Genomic DNA, 18,408 nt, shown 5'->3' with positions numbered 1-18,408 from the left:
TTTTATAATAGATGAGTTGCTGCTACGGCATCAGTTTATAATTTTGGTTCGTTTTAGAATATAAATGACAAAAGTAGGAATAATCCTATATACAAATGCAATTAGCTGTTATTGAGCCTTTGTTCTGTGCTAGGCATATGTTAAACACTTTACATACATTATCTTACTGAAGTGACAATATTTAGGGTATATGTATTGTTATTTTTACTTAGGTGAGAAAACTAAGGCTCAAGGAAGCTGACAAAGTTGTCCAAACTCACATTCAGGTTGAACATGTTATACAACTCCAAAAGGTGTCATTCACATGCTAGATTACGTGGATGCCCTGCTGGTATAAGGGCAGCCACTTGGGGTGCACAAACAAATGCCAGCTAATGTCGGTAAAGCCAAAATTCAAATCCAGGGTGTCTAATTTTAAAATTTATTCCAAATTGCTAACTCTATGCTAGGCAGAGGGCAGGTTTTTTGTTTTTACTGCAGGAATGTACATTTACTTATTTGTTTTAAAAAGTCTTTTTTTTTTTCTTCAAACTTAAGTTAAATTCTTCAGGGTGCCTGGGTGGCTCAGTTGGTTAAGCATCTGACTCTTGGTTTCAGCTGGGGTCATGATCTCAGGGTTGTGGGATCGAGCCCCAAATGGCTCCATGCTGGGTGCGGTGTTTGTTTGAAATCCTCTGTCTCTCCCTTTCCCTTTGCCCCTTTCCCCCTCTCAAAGTAAATAAATAAAAGCTTTTAAAAAATTAAAATTCTTAAATATTTCATACATAAAAATTTGTAGATTATGATACTTTTCATTTAATCAGTATTTTGTCTTTTTTTCAGAACTTTTTTCTTCCAAAAAAAGTAATATAGTAGATATAACTTTATTCTTCTTCCTCTCTCCAGAGACTGTTCTATTTTGAAATTACATCTTTTACATCTATGTTCTTATGTTTTTAAAAATATTTATGTATATACTAATATATATACTAACATACGCACAAACAATATAAAGAAGTGTTTATAAAACTTTCATAATTAGTATCATACTATACCTATAACTTCTGCAGATTTGTTCATTAAATATTCAATGTTAGATTTTTTAAAATTTAAGTTTAAATTTATTGTTAAATTAGTTAACATACAGTGCAATATTAGTTTCTGAAGTAGAATTCAGTGATTCATCACTTACATACAACACCCAGTGCTTCTCACAAAAAGTGCCCTCCTTAAACCTCTTCATCCATCTATCCTATCCCCCGCTGCACCTCCATCCATCAACCCTTATGTAAACCATAAGAGGCTCTTCTCTCACAAAACAAACTTCTGGGGGGTTGGGGGTAGGGATAGGGTGGCTGGGTGATGGACATCGCGGAGGGTATGTGCTATGGTGAGTGCTTGAATTGTGCAAGCCTGATGAATTACAGACCTGTACCCCTGGGGCAAATAATACATTATATGTTAATAAAAATAATTGTTTAAAAGAAGAGTCTCTTATGGTTTATTTCCCTCTCGCCTTTTCTTCTGCACACCCCCCTTCCCATATATTCATCTGTTTTCTTTCTTAAATTCCACATGATTGAGATCATATGGTATTTGTCTTTCTCTGACTTATTTTACTTAGCATAATATACTCTAGCTCCAACCTCATCATTGCAAATGGCAAGATTTCATTCTTTTTGATGGCTGAGTAACATTCCATTGTATCTATACCACATCTTCTTTATCCATTCATTTAGTCAATGGACTGTTGGGCTCTCTCCATAATTTGGTTACTGTTGATAATGCTGCTATGTACCCCTTCAAATGCATGTACCCCTTCAAATCTGTATGTTCGTATCCTTTGGGTAAATACCTACTACTGCAATTGCTGTGTAGTTAGTTCTATTATTCATATTATTCATAGGGTAGTTAGTTCTATTTTTAACTTTTTGAGGCACCTCCATACTGTACTCTGGAGCAGCTATACCAGTTTGTATTCCCACAAACAATGCAAGAGAGTTCCCCTTATCCACGGCCTCACCAATACCTGTTGTTTCTTGTGTTAATTTTAGTCATTCTGACAGGTGTAAGGTGGTGTCTTACTGTGGTTTTGATTTGTATTTCCCTGATGATGAGCGATGTCGAGCATCTCCTCATGGGTATGTCGGCCATCTGGATGTCCTCTTTGGAAAAATGTCTACTCATGTCTTCTGCCCATTTCTTGATTGGATTATTTATTCTTTGGGTATTGAATTTGATAAGCTCTTTATAGATTTTGCAGTCAAATGCTCTATCCCTGAGTATACCCCCAAGCTCTTTATAGATTTTGGATACTAGCCCCTTATCTGATGTCATTTGCAAATATCTTCTCCCATTCTGTAGGCTCCCTTTTAGTTTTGTTGATTGTTTCCTTCACTCTGCAGAAGTTTTTATCTTGATGGAGTCCCAAGAGTTCACTTTTGTTTTTGTTTCCCTTGCCTCTGGCAACGTGTCTAGTAAGAAGTTGTTATAGCCGAGGTCAAAGAGGTTTCTGTTTGTGTTCTCCTCTAGGATTTTGATGGTTTCCGGTCTCACAGTTAGGTCTCTCATCCATTTTGAAATTATTTTTGTGTGTGGTGGAAGAAAGTGGCCCAGTTTCTTTGGCGTGTTGTCCAGTTTTCACAACACCATTTGTTGAAGAGACTGTTTTTTTTTCCACTGGAGAGTCTCGCCTGCCTTCTTGAAAATTAGCTGACCATATAGTTGTGGGTCCACTTCTGGATTCTCTATTCTGTTCCATAGATCTGTGTGTCTATCCTTGTACCAGTACCATACTGTCTTGATGACTATAGCTTTGTAATAGAGCTTGAAATGTGGAATTGTAGTGCCTCCAGTTTTTTTCTTTTTCAGGATTGCTTTGGTTATTTGGGGCCTTTTGTGGTCCCATACACATTTTAGAATTGTTTGTTCTAGCTCTGTGAAGAATGCTGGTATTCTTTTGATAGGGATTGCATTAGATGTGTAGATAGCTCTGGGCAATACAGTCATTTTTTTTAAAAAAAGATTTTATTTATTTAACAGAGAGAGAGACACACACAGCAAGAGAGAGAACACAAGCAGGGGGAGTGGGAGAGGGAGAAGCAGGGTTCCTGCTGAGCAGGGAGCCAGATGCAGGGCTCGATCCCAGTACTCTGGGATCTGACCTGAAGGCAGACGCTTAACAGACTGAGCCACCCAGGCGCCCCTGGGTAATATAGACATTTTAACAATGTTTGTTCCAATCCATGAACATGGAATGCTTTTACATTTCTTTGTGTCCTCTTTAATTTCTTTCACAAGTGTTCTATAATTTTCTGAGTACAGATCTTTTACCTCTTTAGTTAGGTTTTTTCCTAGGTATCTTAATGTTTTTGGTAAAACTGCAAATGGGATTAATGCCTTGATTTCTTTCTCTGGCACTTCATTACTGGTATATAGAAATGCAACAGATTTTTGCACATTGATTTTATATACTGAATTTTGCTTAATTCATGAATTAGTTCTAGCAATTTTTTGGTGGAGTCTTTCAGGTTTTCTACATAGAGTACCATGTCATTTGCAAATAGTGAAAGTTTGACTTCTTCCTTGCTGATTTGGATGCCTTTTATTTCTTTTAGTTGTCTGATTGCAGAGGCTAAGACTTCTAGTCCTATGTTAAATAGTATGGTGAGTGGACATCCCTGCCTTATTCCTGCTATAGGGGAAAGCCTCTGTTTTTTCCCCATTGAGAGTGATATTAGCTATGGGTCTTCCATATATAGTCTTTATGATGTTGAGATATGTTCCATCTACCCCTTACTTTGTTTAAGGTTTTTATTAAGAGAGGATGCTGTATTTTGTCAAATGCTTTTTCTGCATCAATGTGATGATTTTTGAGGTATGTCCGTGATGGTACATGTAGATTCGGTTCATCCTTACCTGTGATACAGTATTCTGTAATTTATTTATCCATCCCTCCTTGGATAAGAATTCTGGCTATTTCAACTTTCTCTAGCTTCGACACAAGGTTGCATTCTTGTACACACATCCGGTGTACATCCATAAATATTTATTTAAGGAACACACTGAGAAGTGAAGTTGTGGGTCACTGAGACCACTCAGCCACTTTACTAGATGTTGCTGATTTACAATCTGAAGTTGTTAGACCAATTTACATTTCTATCAGTAGTGAATGAGTTCCTGTTTCCTTCCTAGTTTCCCAACATCTATTTATTATCCTCAGACTTAAGAACTTTTGCCAGTCTGATAAATGTGAAAAGGTTTTTTGTTTGTTCTGTTTTTTAAAGTGGCTCCATGCTCAGCATGGAACCCAAAACAGGGCTTGAACTCATGACACTGAGATCAAGACCTGAGCTGAGATCAAGAGTTGTATGGTTAACCCACTGAGCCACCCAACGTGCCCCGGTGTGAAGAGGTTTGAATTTGCATTTCCCTTATTACTAACAAGCCTGAGTATCTTTGAATGTTTGGTGTCCATTTAGGTTTCTTTTTCAATGAACTTGCTGATTATATTATTTGCCCATTTTTCTACTGGCTGTTTGTCTTTTTATTTTTGATAAAGAAATGTGGTAAATCATAAGAAATCTTTAAAAATTCTGGGCCAAATGAAACAAGATGGGATTGGGAGGGAGACAAACTATAAGAGACTCTTAATCTCACAAAACAAACTGAGGATTGCTGGGGGAAGAGGGGTGTGGAGATGGTGGTTGGGTTATGGACATTGGGGAGGGTATGTGCTATATGGTGAGTGCTGTGAAGTGTGTAAACCTGGCAATTCACAGACCTGTGCCCCTGGGGCTAATAATACATTATATGTTAATAAAAAATTTAAAAATTACAAAAAAAATTCTGGGCCAATACTCTGTTTGTTAGATATGTTGAAACTACTTTGTATGAGTCTATGGCTTATATTTCAATTATTGTATTTTACACAGCTTTATATTTTAACGTACTAAAGTTATCATATTTGTCAACATTTTCAAAATATTTTTAGAAAAATGTTTCCCATACCCATAAAGGTATATACTCCTATAGTAATAATAGTAATTATAATTATATTTATATAGTGCTTATTACATGGCATGCCATATTTTAAGTATTTCATATCTCTATATATATGTGTATCTATATGAGTATAGTTGACATAGGATCTTACATTAGTTTCAGGAGTACAACACAGTGATTCAGTAATCCTAAACATTATGCCATGCTCACTGCAAGGGTAGCTACTATCTCTCACCATGTGATGCTATAATAATACCACTGACTATATTCCCTATGCCTGTGACTTTTATTCCTGCAACTTAGTCATTCCATAACTGAAAGCCTCTATCTCCCACACCCTTTGACCCATTTTGTCCATCCCCCTAGCAATCATTTGTTTGTTCATTGTGTTTATGGGTCTGATTCTGCTATTTGTTTATTTATTTATTTGTTTTTTAGATTCCACATACAAGTGAAATCATACCGTATTTGTTTTTCTGTCTCACTAATTTCAGGTAGCATAATACGCTCTAGGTCCATCCATGTTGTTACAAATGGCAAGATTTCATTCTTTTTTATGGCTGAGTAATATTTCTGTGTGTGTGTGTGTGTGTGTGTGTGTGTGTGTGTGTGTACACCACATCTTCTTTACCCATTCACTTTTGGTGGAAATGTAAATTGGTACAGCCTATGTGAAAAACGTATGGAGATTCCTCAAAAAATTAAGAATAGAAAAAGACCATATGATCCAATAATTCTACTCCCAGGTATTTACCCAAAGAAAATGAAAACATTAATTCAAAAGGATACATGTACTCCCATGTTTACTGCAGCATTATTTACAATAGCAAAGATATGGAAGCAGCCCAAGTATCTATTGATAAATATTTTATATCTATATATTATTCATTAATCTTCATAATAATAGTATCTACTTTGTGGCAGTGTTATCTTTATTTTGCAGATGAGGAAACTGACTCAGAAGAGAGCTTCTCCTAAAAGTTTTATTTTTTACTTTTGGGTATTTAACCAATATGGGATTTTTTTTTTAAGATTTTATTTATTTATTTGACAGACAGAGATCACAAGTAGGCAGAGAAGCAGGCAGAGAAAGAGGAGGAAGCAGGCTCCCTGCTAAGCAGAGAGTCTGATGTGGGGCTTCATCCCAGGGCCCTGGGATCATGACCTGAGCCAAACGCAGAGGCTTTAACCCACTGAGCCACCCAGGCGCCCCTGGGATTTTATTTTTGTGTATGGCGTAAACTAGGATCTAATTATAGTTTTTCTCATACAATTAACAAATTGTCTCATATTATTTATCAAATGGGCCATCTTTGCCCACTGATTTATAATGCTTTTCCTGTCTTATACCAAAATCTGACTTATACATGAGTCTATTTCTAGGTTTTATAGTCTATTCTATTGGATATTAGTCTTTCCCTACATCAGTACTGTATTGATTTAATTATGATGGTATGGATTTTGGTACAGTGATTTTTCTGTCTAAATTCTACTTTCTCAAAATTATCTGGACTAGTTTTCCCCCTCTGGCTTTTAAGACTATCTTGTAAAGTTGTATATAGTATTGTTGGAAGCGCATCATATGTCCTTTTTAAAGTATGCAAATATTTCTTCTGAGTTTCCCCCACCATAATCAGCGTGAATAAGTTAGATTAATTTCCTTTGCAATGAAAGAGAGAATAACACAATATTAAAATGTAAAAAAAAGAGGGGCACTGGGGTGGCTCAGTTGGTTAAGCATCTGCTTTTGGCTCAGGTCATGATCCTGGGGTCCTGGGATGGAGCCTCAAATCGGGCTCCCTGCTCCGCAGGGAAGCTGGTCCTCCTTCTGCCCCTCTCCCTGCTCATGCATGCGCTCTCTCTTTCACTCAAATAAATAAATAAAATCTTTAAAAAAAAAAAAGACTAGTAAAGAAATCTACTACCTCAATATCCTTTAACAGAGGACCAGTCAAATAAATTTCGGTATATTCACAGCACTAGAGGAGTAAATGATGCCAGTTAAAAAAAAAAAAGAAAGAAAAAGAGGCCTAAGTTACTAATATAAAATAGATCTCCAAGATGTTGTTAAGTGAAAGAGCAATATACAGAATCACTTGTATACGTTAACTTGGGCGAGAAAAGGAACGTAATACATGTATATTCGTATTTGTTTGTGTATTTGTAAAGAAGCTCTGGAAGGACATATAGGAAATTAGTTACAGTGGTACCCTGTATGTACTGGCAGGGGTGGGAAAGGAAATGGGTAAATAGGGCCAGAGGTCTGAGTTATTTTGCTGCATGTCTTTTTCTATTTTTTGATTTACAAACCATGAGTATTACTTATTTTTAAAAATTAAATACTAAATATTTTAAAGCTCCTCCCTGAACTCAGTTTTTGAAAAAGTAATATCTCTTTAAGGTTAAAAAAAGAGAAGACAAGTCTTTATCTTCATCATATGTTTCTTTGTTCAAGGAAGGGGTCAGTGAAGCAACTGGAAATGCAATACAAAGTATTGCAAGTTGTCTTTTCGAGCAAGCATTTTAGGAAAAAGAAAACTACAGTCTGAGAAACAAGTTGGGGCTCAGAAATTCTTACAGGATCAGTTTGGATACAAGAGTAGAGGAAATTAACCCAAAAAACCAGATGAAGAAACTTTAAAAAACCAATTAAAAAATTAAATGTATTTATATAAATTGTAAGTAAAAATCTAGATAAAGGCAGTATTGGAGCCGGCTCTCAGTGGTTTTGGAAGGTCAACTGTCCACCCCTTTCTCCAGCTCCACAGTAATCCTATCCACCCTACCACCCGAGAATTACTAGCTAAATCTGCCAGTGTAGCTCTGGATAAAGGTGACTTTAGGATACATTAAAGTTCAAAATACACAACCAGAGAATCAAGAATCTGTGGTATGTTAGACAATTTTATGTGAGTGCAACAATGTTTGGGGAACAACTTTAAAGCAGCGGGCATCTTCTAACAAGAAGTTTCATGTGAGGTTGCTCTGCAAATGGGTCAAATACAGTTTTTACAGTCAGATCTTGGATAAGCCGGCTATTTTTCAGATTTCCCTTACACATGTCGAAATTAAATTACTACTGGGAAGTTATCATTCATGATATGGAGAATGGAAGTTTTTCAAATATTAATACTTATTATTATATATTCCCACATTTGTCATTTGCTGTATCTGCTCTTTTAAAGCAGCTCTTTAAATTAATAACATGAAAATGTAGTAAAGAGAAAGTAATCTTCTGATGTTATACAAAAGCATAGAAAAAAAATCGAATAAATTCATACTGCCTGGCCCACATGTAGCAGTGACCCATTAAATTAAAGCAGGATGAATGAATTAACAATCATAGTCAGAAGTGATTCTCAAAAGTAAAATAAAATGACTCTTTCACTTACCCAATTCAATACACGTGATTCCAAGTGACCAAACATCAACTTTCCCATCATACTGTCCTTCGTCCATAGCCAAGATCACCTCTGGAGCCATCCTGCCAAACGTAATGTACAAAATATGAGTTGCAAATTAAAAACAAAATTCATTTAATGAAGTGATTTGGTGAAATAGCTGTTTGAGCACAGTCTAAAATTTCGTCTGATAAAGATATTATTTCCTTACACAAGTCATTTAGAAAAACACTGTTCAAAATATAAACATTATACTGAAGGATTTATATGAAAATACACATTATTTTCAATAAATCCTGGTTCCACCATTATCTAACAGTTTTACCGTGGCTAAATTACTTAACCTCTCTGTATATCAGTTTTTCCATCTGCAATGTGGAAAGAATTCTAGTAGCTACTTCAGAGATTTGTAAAGAATTCATACATATGAAATATTTAAATAACTATAGACAACATGAAAAATACTTATGAACTATTCAAAACAATATAATCAGATATTCAAAGATATTACAACTTAAAAATATAAACAAACATGCTATGGTGATGGATATTGTTTGTCCAGAATGGATTTCCATAGGAGGGCAGGGCCTTTATCAGTTTCATATGTTTTTTTTTTTCTGTTACTATATGTAAGTGACTACTTAGTAAATGCTATTTGATGATCATGGACAGAAAGGAAATTCAAATAGTAGCTGATTTTTTTAGTAGGTAAGTAATTATCCAGGGATATGAGTCATTATCCAAGGTACAATGCAATTCCAGTTTATCTATGAAAAGGAGGAACGGCATCTTGAATAGATGGGGTGACATTTTCAGTCAGAGTGACTAAGAAAAGTCTCAAGAAAGAACTCAACAACAACAAAAAAGAAACCGGATTTCTTTCATTGAAAGGTAGTATTTTTGTTTGTTGACTAGAGACAGTTAAAGAAACTACCTTGTCCTTGCGTAGAGATTAGGCCTCAAGAGAAAGTTTCAAAAAAACTTCAAATGAAATCTAAAACCTGAGCTTGGTCAGTGAGTTGATAATCCTGCTCAGTTTACACACAGTGACATCAACCTTATTTGAACAATTTAAAGTCAATGGAAATTTTATACTAAGTCAGAGTGTTTCTTTTTCTGCCAGAGAGTTTTCTATCCTTTAATGAAACCTCATTTGAGGCACGTGGTGAGACACTGTACAACAAAACAAAACAAAACAAAAGCAATGCTTTGAGGCCATCTTGTTCATGTATGCATATTTTAAAATTCTAGTTTTTAAGTTCTACATACCAGTAAGGAGTGCCCACAAAGGAGTTGGCAGGAGAAGCCATTGAGGCAGATCCAAAATCAGCTAGTTTCACCTGACCTGGCTCTGTTAGAAGAATATTTCCTGCTTTAATATCCCTATAGGAAAAAATAAGAGGGTTAGAACATTACTTTTCAACTTTGATTATGGAATAGGTCAGAGCATGCAATTAATAAGACAAAAAGTTTATTCAAAACAAAACAAAACAAAAAAACCTTGCCCAGATAGCCAGAGGGGGATTTAGTAATTACCGCATGTTGTAAGGGGGGCCCAGATTCCTGGGTGTACTTACAGGTAGGTCAAAGTAATTACTAAAAGGTAGAGCTTTCTTTAGAGGGAAGGAATGCAATGAGAAAAAAGGCAGACAGACTCGGGACAAGGAAACCTATTCAGCTGCTACACTTAAAAAAGCGTATTCTCAGATGCCAAATCCAGTCATCAACAGTATCTCTTATGTTGGGAAAACTGGTGCCATTTGTCACTGCCTTTTTTTTTTTTCCAAATTATATAACATTTTTGGATACTAAACAAACCTTCAATAACTGTATTGTCTACCTACCCAATAAACCTCAACTACACACATACCTTTTCTTTCTTGCCTGTGACCCTTTCTCTCTGCCTTAATTGTAACTGCAACTCTAAGGCATTTGAGGGTACATGTTATATAGAAGGTGTTATTTTAAAAATAACACTGTACAGTAAAAAGAAGACCCTGAAAGATCAAAACAAACAAGGATTAGGGATTAGGAAATTGCATTTCTACTGTACTACTACAAAGAATCGCAAGTGGTTACTACTAAAGCTATTAGATATTTTATGCAGCAGAAAGTTTTCAAAATATTATTTTAAAATATTGATTGTTGAGGATGATAATTCAGAATGAGAAGATGTGGATGTATTCTTGATTTTCTTCAAAAAAAGCATGAGGTGTAATGAGCACTAAGAACCAAGTCTTATAAAATGATGGGCCGTGGAAAGACAAAGCAGAGAGAATGAGGAAAACTTGAGCTGAAAATGAGAAGGTTCAAATGTTTCCAAAGGAATGTCTCGAAAAACCTTCTCTTCAAAATTCAGTTTCTTTACTCAAGATGACATTAGGCATTGGCAGAGAGGACAAGAAAAACATTTATTTATCTAACAACAGAAAAATATCTCTTCTCTATTACCTTCAATTAGAACACTGGCTTGTCAAATCAAAATAATAAATCTGAGATGTGGTATTTATTTTTAAATAGTGAGCATAATTTAAAAGCTTTATTTTTCAACTTTTATACACTAAGAAAGATAAAGCATAATATAGAATATGAAACATTAAATTAATGTGCAGATTTTGTTAACAAAGGCACAAAAAAAATGAACCATGGCTTTAAACAGGAACCAGCAAAATCATATATAAACAAGCTGGCATTCAGTAATGACATTTTGGTACCCAAAAACTGCACTATAACATTTTTTTTTGTCAAACCCATAGACATTATGGTTAAATCCATTTTATAAGCATTTATTAGATATGGTTAGGCTCATTCTTTGTCTTTATAAATAGGCAAAATTCATGGCAGGAATTTTGGTCTGCCTATTTTGAGGAAGTTCTGCTTTTCTTGTACCAGTAACTGATAATGGCTACTCTAAGGTGATTAAAACATAAGCAAAAGGGGAACCGATGATGTAATAGTTTCATTTCTTCCTAGTAAATGTCAAAGTTTTTTTCTTTTGTTTTTGAGCCATCTTTTATATCTACCCCATATTCCACTACTGCCATCATTCATTAAGGTAATCATACTAGAAGTTCTTTATTGAGAGAAGGAAAGATTAGGAACAACATCTTTACGTAGAAGAAGTTAGTGGTAGGAAGTAGATTGGAGGGAGGACAGTGCAGTTGTGGTAAAGAAAATAAAAGGCAGAGGAAAGTCCTGGATTAGGAGTTAGGAAATCTGAGCTTCAATCTTTACTATGTAAAACCTATGAAATTATGGGCAATTATTTAAATCTTTCAGAGTCCCACTTTCTTCATCTGCCAAGATAAATACAAGAATATCTTCCTAAATATCTATGTGGACTATTGAAATGCACAATATTTTAACGTGATGAAACAGCACATATTTATAGAAGATTGAGTTGTTATTTACAACAGGAAAAGGAGAAGAAACTCAGCTAGGAAAGAAATATATGCAAGGAAGGCTAATTTTCTTTTCTTCTTGGCATTGTATCCAAAGGCTGCAGGGCCCTTCCTCAAATTCTCCTAGAGGACAGAGGCGATGCAAGTCTTTGTGTACACCTGGGACAGACCAAGAGACAGAAGCTAAATTCTGACAACTTTACTTCTTACATCCAGCAGCAGCAGCAGCAGCAGCAGTCTCTTTGCTTCCTATAAATCCACAGGCACCCTAAAAAGTGGAGCATGCACTAATTTTCAAGATTCCTTGGATAGTCCTATAACTGACATGTAACTGGTCTCCAATCTTACCTATGAATCATTGCATGAGAATGCAGGTAGGCCAGCCCCTGCAAGGCACCGTGAGTAATGGCAGCAATTTCCACTTCCTGAAGTGGTTTTTTGTGAACTGAAGAAGGAAAAGAAAAATTCAGAAGAAATAATCAGTTGCATTCTTCTTAATATCTTATACAGTTATACCAAACTGAATTACATACTCTCATATGACACTTTGAGAACACATTCACCATATTTCCTATAGAATTGCAATAAATAATCAGACAACAGGAAACTCAAGTACAAAAACAAACAAACAAATTCCTTAAAACATAATAAAACAAAGCCTGATATTCACTGTAATGAATTGTTAATTGACTTGTCAGTTGCAAGTCAAAGCCACTACTGATTCCAATGGGCCAGGCCCAAATTTACCAGTCCTTTCTGACATTTTAAATGCCTAGAATGTTTTAGGTTGTATTATTCTCCTCTCCACAGAGCATCTATAATTACCTCTTCTAACTACAGGTTTTCATTATTTGTGAAAGCAGCTAATAAGCAATTTCTATTCAGAGATCAAGGATGATATAAGAAAGTTTTTTTTTTAATGTAAATTTTTAACCCAGTCTCTGATTATAATAGCATTTGCAGAAGAGAACTGGGTCAGTCAAGATATCTGAAAGAGTTAAATATCAATATAATTCGATACCATCTACCTTTCATACATACGTATGAATTTGACGTTTTTTGGCTACATACATCACATCACATGAGCCGAACATTTTAGCAAGTACCTGCCCTGGATGGGCCATGCACCGAACAGCAGGAGGGCTGTCAGTCATTCCCGAGACACTTTCAGCCACCACAGAGATAAAGTTTGCACAGCCCATCCACACAACCCTTAGGTCTGAGTCAGCATCCATTTGCTTTGCCCAATGGCAAATATAGGGCATTTAGGAGGAGATACTATTCTGGTCAAGGCAGAACAGAAAGGAGGGGATAGTGGTTTTATTCTTACCTTCTAACAAATCAGAGGCTGAGCCTAAGCAATATTCCATCACCAACTGTAATAGAATAAATAATAACCAGAATAATTACAGTTAATAAGAAACTGCTAAAACCAACCAAGTAACCAAGGAACTAAGAATAAACTAAGATAAATTTTTATCTTAAAAAACTTCTAGGGATGCCTGGGTGGCTCAGTTGATTAAGCAGCTGCCTTCGGCTCAGGTCATGATCCCAGGGTCCTGGGATCGAGTCCTGCATCGGGCTCCTTGCTCGGCAGGGAGCCTGCTTCTCCCTCTGCCTCTGCCTGCCTCTCTGTCTGCCTGTGCTCACTCTCTCTGACAAATAAATAAATAAAACCTTTAAAAAAAAAAAAAAACTTCTAGAATGATATTATTAAAATACTATTGGTATTTACTGGGTTTGCAATCTTGGGACTCTTTTCAAAAACAAAAAGGAAAAAACTCCTTTACTCTCATCTTAGATTTTTTTTTTAGGTGTCCCAGACTACTGATTTATAGACAAGGTCAGAACCATGAGTGCTCAGTGACCAATCTCTAGACACACACACACACACACACACACTCTCTCTCTCTCTCTCTCAATCTCTCCATACTATTTTCTTATTCTAAAAAACATATTCTAAAACCATATGTTCCTTTTAAAATACAAATTTCCTAGCGTCACCTACACATAACCACAATTAATATATTGGCTCTTTTCATTTAAAATAATAGATGCAGAAACATGTGTTTATGAATTATGTACTCTATTACTGGAATAACTTAGAAGAATATGAGATATAAAATTATATAATACAGACATGTGATATATATTATAATCATATATTATAGCATATAATAATCATACATTATATAAGATTAATATATAGTATCATATTCTTCTATATCATTCTAGGATTGCTAGGTATAAAATATATATTATATATCATATATTGTTATTATTTTTAAAAGATTTTTATTTATTTGTCAGAGAGAGAGTGTGCACAAGCAAGGGGAGCGACAGGCAGAAGGAGAAGCACAGAACTCAATCCCAGGACCCTGGGATCATGACCTGAGCCAAAGGCAGCCTCTTAACCAACTGAGCCACCCAGGCGTCTCATATACCATATATTATTGTGTATAACAGAGTTATATGTTTACATCTAAACTGTTAAATTTGTTATATATTTATATATGTAATTAAATATATAACTATATATGTTAAAATTCTTCCATTATCAGAATAATTTAAAACTTAAGAAACATAACTTTAAAGTTTTGAAATTTTATTATAGTTTTCTGCTTGACATTAAAATAAGCAGATTCAAAAACATTAATTTATTTTCTTATTAATAGAAGTATAATTGACATATAATATGTTGATTTCAGGTATACTTCATGATGATTCAACAATTACCCATTATGAAATGCTCACTACTCTAAATGTAGTTACCATTTATCACCATATGAAGTTATTACAATATTACTGACTATATCCCTACGCTGTACTTTTCATCTTCATTATTTTATAACTAGAAGTTTGCGCCTCTTAATCCCCTTTACCTATTTCACCCATTCCCCCACCCCTGTCCCATCTGGCAACTAACAGTTTGTTCTCTGTGTTCATGAAGTCTTTCCTGTTTTTTTGTTTGTTCGTTTGGTTTTTTTTTTTTTTTTTTGGATTCCACATGTAAGTGAAATCATATGGTATTTATTTTCTATGTCCAATTTATTTCACTTAGCATAATACCCTTTAGGTCAATTCATGTTGTCACTAATGACAAGAGTTCATTCTTTTTTATGGCTGAGTAGTATTAGATATATATGTACATCACATCTTTATCTATTCATCTATCAATATCACTGAGGTTGCTTCCATTCCTTGACTATTACAAATATGCTGCAATAAACACAGGGCTACATATATCTTTTCAAATGTGCATTTTTGTTTTCTTTGGGTAAATATCAAGCAATGGAATTACTAGATTGTATGGCATTTCTATTCTTAATTTTTTGAGGAAACTCCATATAGTGGCTGCACCCCCACCAACAATGCACAAGAATTCCCTTTTCTCCACATCTTTGCCAACACTTTTTTTATCTTTTTTTTTTTTAAGATTTTATTTATTTATTTGACAGACAGAGATCACTAGTAGGCAGAGCAGCAGGCAGAGAGAGAGAGGAGGAAGCAGGCTCCCCACTAAGCAGAGAGCCTGATGCGGGGCTTGATCCCAGGACCCTGAGATCATGACCTGAGCTGAAGAAAGCAGAGGCTTAACCCACTGAGCCACCCAGGCACCCCAAGTCAAATTAGTCTTATGGCTGTTTGTATGCATGTCTCTAGCAGTTTAGTTCTTCTGAACTCCTTCTATTGAGTCTATCAAATCTGTTGTGGACAGAGACCCATTAACCAAGCTTATTAGCACTCTGAGTAACTTAAGAGTAAATAGGCTTTAAATAAGAGCTCAGATTTTCTGCAGACTCGAAACACATAATATTCAGCACTTGATTTTGTAACATTTATCCTGCGTGCTTAAAATCCCTTTCTTGACTCCTTTCATTTTAAATCATGTGCTAGGCCCTATCTGATAAAACTTAGACCATGATGGTGATCCTAAGCATAATCCCAAATTTTGGGGGAATTGGAGTGGGGGATGAGAAATGACAACAATAAAAATTCTAGGATGAGAATAAAAGGATCTGTCCTTTAGTTTTGCAAATAAATCATAAAATAGTATTAACTTTTCACTATCTGTTGATTGTTTATAGAATAAAATTTCCCATAGGCTAGATATCATATTTAATCTTACAGAATGTATGCCATATAGCACACTTTGAGGTATTAACAAACATTAAGTACTGATAGTAAAAGTCAAATGGGATAGAATGGGACTGATAATTTTACAGATCAAAGAGATAACAGAAAGAATAGAAAAAATTTTAATTGGAAATAAATGATAATATAGGTCCTTTGACTTACCCAAGCAGTGTGCTCTTTCAAGTAACAACCTTTATACTCAATGGTGTTAGGATGCTTCAATTGTCTTAAAAATTTGACTTCCTTGAGAATATCCTGCCATTTCTATTGAAGTAATAAAGAAAATGGTATGATTTTTAGGCTGCACATAGTATTTTATTATCAAGTATACATATATAATATTCTTTTCATTAGTTTAAATGGACAAAGTAAAAGTTTAATAAATGAAGAAGCTGTTTAAACTTGTGTTATTTCTTTAATTTTAGTACATGTAAATATAAACCTATTACCAAATATATTATAATAAATCTATGATACTAACTTATATTCTATTCCACAAATTAGTTGATTGAGGCAGAATATTAAGAATATTTATTATATACTCCACAAAAAGGAATAAAAAAAGAACTATGATACATGTTTAAAGAACTTTGTTTCTATCATCAATTTCATACCAACTGGTTTATGTCAGTTTAGGTATAAAAGGTCTTTAACATACCTCTTGTGTCTGTTTCCCACTGTAGGACATTTTCTTAACTGCCACCACCTCATTGGTGTGAGCATTTGTGGCCTGTGTTGAGACAGCAGAAGAAAAATAAAATTAAAAAAGAATGTTTCAGCTACTTTAACTTAAACATTTGACTGGACACTTTAAAAAACATTCTCACACTGGGGCGCCTGGGTGGCTCAGTGGGTTAAGCCTCTGCCTTCAGTTCAGGTCATGATCTCAGGGTCCTGGGATTGAGCCCCACATCAGGCTCTCTGCTCAGCAGGGAGCCTGCTTCCCCCCCACCCCTGCCTGCTTCTCTGCCTATTATGTGATCTTTGTCTGTCACATAAATAAATAAATAAAATCTTTAAAAAAAAAAATTCTCACACTCATTAACACAGTTTAAAGATGTTGCAACTTCTGATAGGCTAGACAGACATTTCCACCCCACTGTAAAGTACAACTTCTTTAGATCTATATTCATATACATGCAACGACCATAATATTAAAAAGGATTAGGGTTTAAAAACATATATATACAATCAAACAAAAACAAGTCAGATTTCCAAAACAACCATACTGGCTTCACCATGTAAAATATCCATCAGTAGAGAACCAGCTAAATAACGTGATACAATCATATGATGAAATAAACAGTAAAACAATGAGGTAATATATATGAATATACAGTTATATGGAAAGATGTAAAAAATACAATGACAAAAACAAGCTGCCTATTATCTTACTTTTGCAAAATAATACTAATGTGAGTGTAAGTGTGGAAAGAATATGAGAGAATTTATACCAGAATACATATCAGTGATAATCCCTGGAGCAGTGCTGTCCAACAGAACCTTTTTTTTTTTTTCCAACAGAACTTTTTGTCTTGAAGGAAATGCTTTATACCTACATCGTGTATGATGCATGTGAAATGTGGCTACAGTGATTGAAGAAATGGAGTTTACATTTTAATTAATTTAAATCTAAATTGTGGCTACTACATTGAACAATGCAACAGAAGGTAAGATTAATTTTAAGAGGGACTTTCGTTTCCAAAGTTACTTATATTTTATAGAATATATAAGAATATACTACATTTATACTTACATACATATGTGTACAGTGTATTCATCTACAAAGACTGCTTTGTCTCATAATTATCTCTATGTAGCTTTTCCATACCCCAAATACAATTCAGTGAAAACACACATGAAAATAATAACTCAAGTAATAGTCTTCCTCCAAATTTTCTTAAGAGATTTAAAACTAGATAATTTTCTAAAAATTTTCAGAAAAATAAATATAAGACTTTAAAAGATTATCTAATAACAGCTCTGCATCAGTGCCATATTCCTGATGTCAGTAAGCTATTTTTATTCTATGATATTATTATTGCAAACCAGTGAAGCTATAGCAGTGATTCTGAAGTAAAAGACTGGAATTCAGTAACTGATAAAATCAGGTCACCAATTTTAGAGAAAAATGTATAATCATTTTCTTCAGTACACTTAAAGAAGCTCCTCAGATAAAATAATGAATCGCTTTCTTAGTTAAAAAAAAATATTTCTAATAAAATTTTTTTAATTAAAAAATGAACAATAACTTATTGATATAAAAATTCAACAGAGTCTTACTGATTGACAAAATGCTAAGCAAATTAACACTTACTGAAAAAAAATTTTTTTTTAAAGATTTTATCTATTTGTCAGAGAGAGAGAATAAGAGAGGAAGCATAAGCAGGGAGAACAGCAGGCAGACGCAGAAGAAGGCTCCCTACTAAGCAGGGAGCCCAATGTGGGACTCCAACCCAGGATCCTGGGATCATGACCTGAGCGCA

At 34.7% G+C, this 18,408-nt stretch overlaps 1 protein-coding gene across 3 annotated transcripts in view; it reads right to left on the bottom strand.

The window, feature by feature from the left end:
* The window catches only part of TAOK3 (TAO kinase 3), a 186,983-nt gene that overhangs the window by 62,347 nt on the left and 106,228 nt on the right, over positions 1-18,408 (bottom strand). For all 3 annotated transcript variants that reach the window (XM_080821199.1, XM_080821197.1, XM_080821198.1), the window contains 6 exons: positions 16,581-16,652; positions 16,085-16,186; positions 13,116-13,161; positions 12,134-12,230; positions 9,654-9,767; positions 8,376-8,467 (listed from right to left, as the gene is read on the bottom strand). In XM_080821199.1, the coding sequence (XP_080677325.1) occupies positions 8,376-8,467; positions 9,654-9,767; positions 12,134-12,230; positions 13,116-13,161; positions 16,085-16,186; positions 16,581-16,652 (523 nt within the window). The remainder of the gene's footprint in view (positions 1-8,375; positions 8,468-9,653; positions 9,768-12,133; positions 12,231-13,115; positions 13,162-16,084; positions 16,187-16,580; positions 16,653-18,408) is intronic.

Source organism: Martes martes, assembly GCF_963455335.1.
Source record: "Martes martes genome assembly, chromosome: 13".
Classification (NCBI taxonomy): domain Eukaryota; kingdom Metazoa; phylum Chordata; class Mammalia; order Carnivora; family Mustelidae; genus Martes; species Martes martes.
The sequence above is the reverse complement of the archived record's forward strand: the minus strand, read 5'-3'. Positions and strand labels throughout refer to the sequence as shown.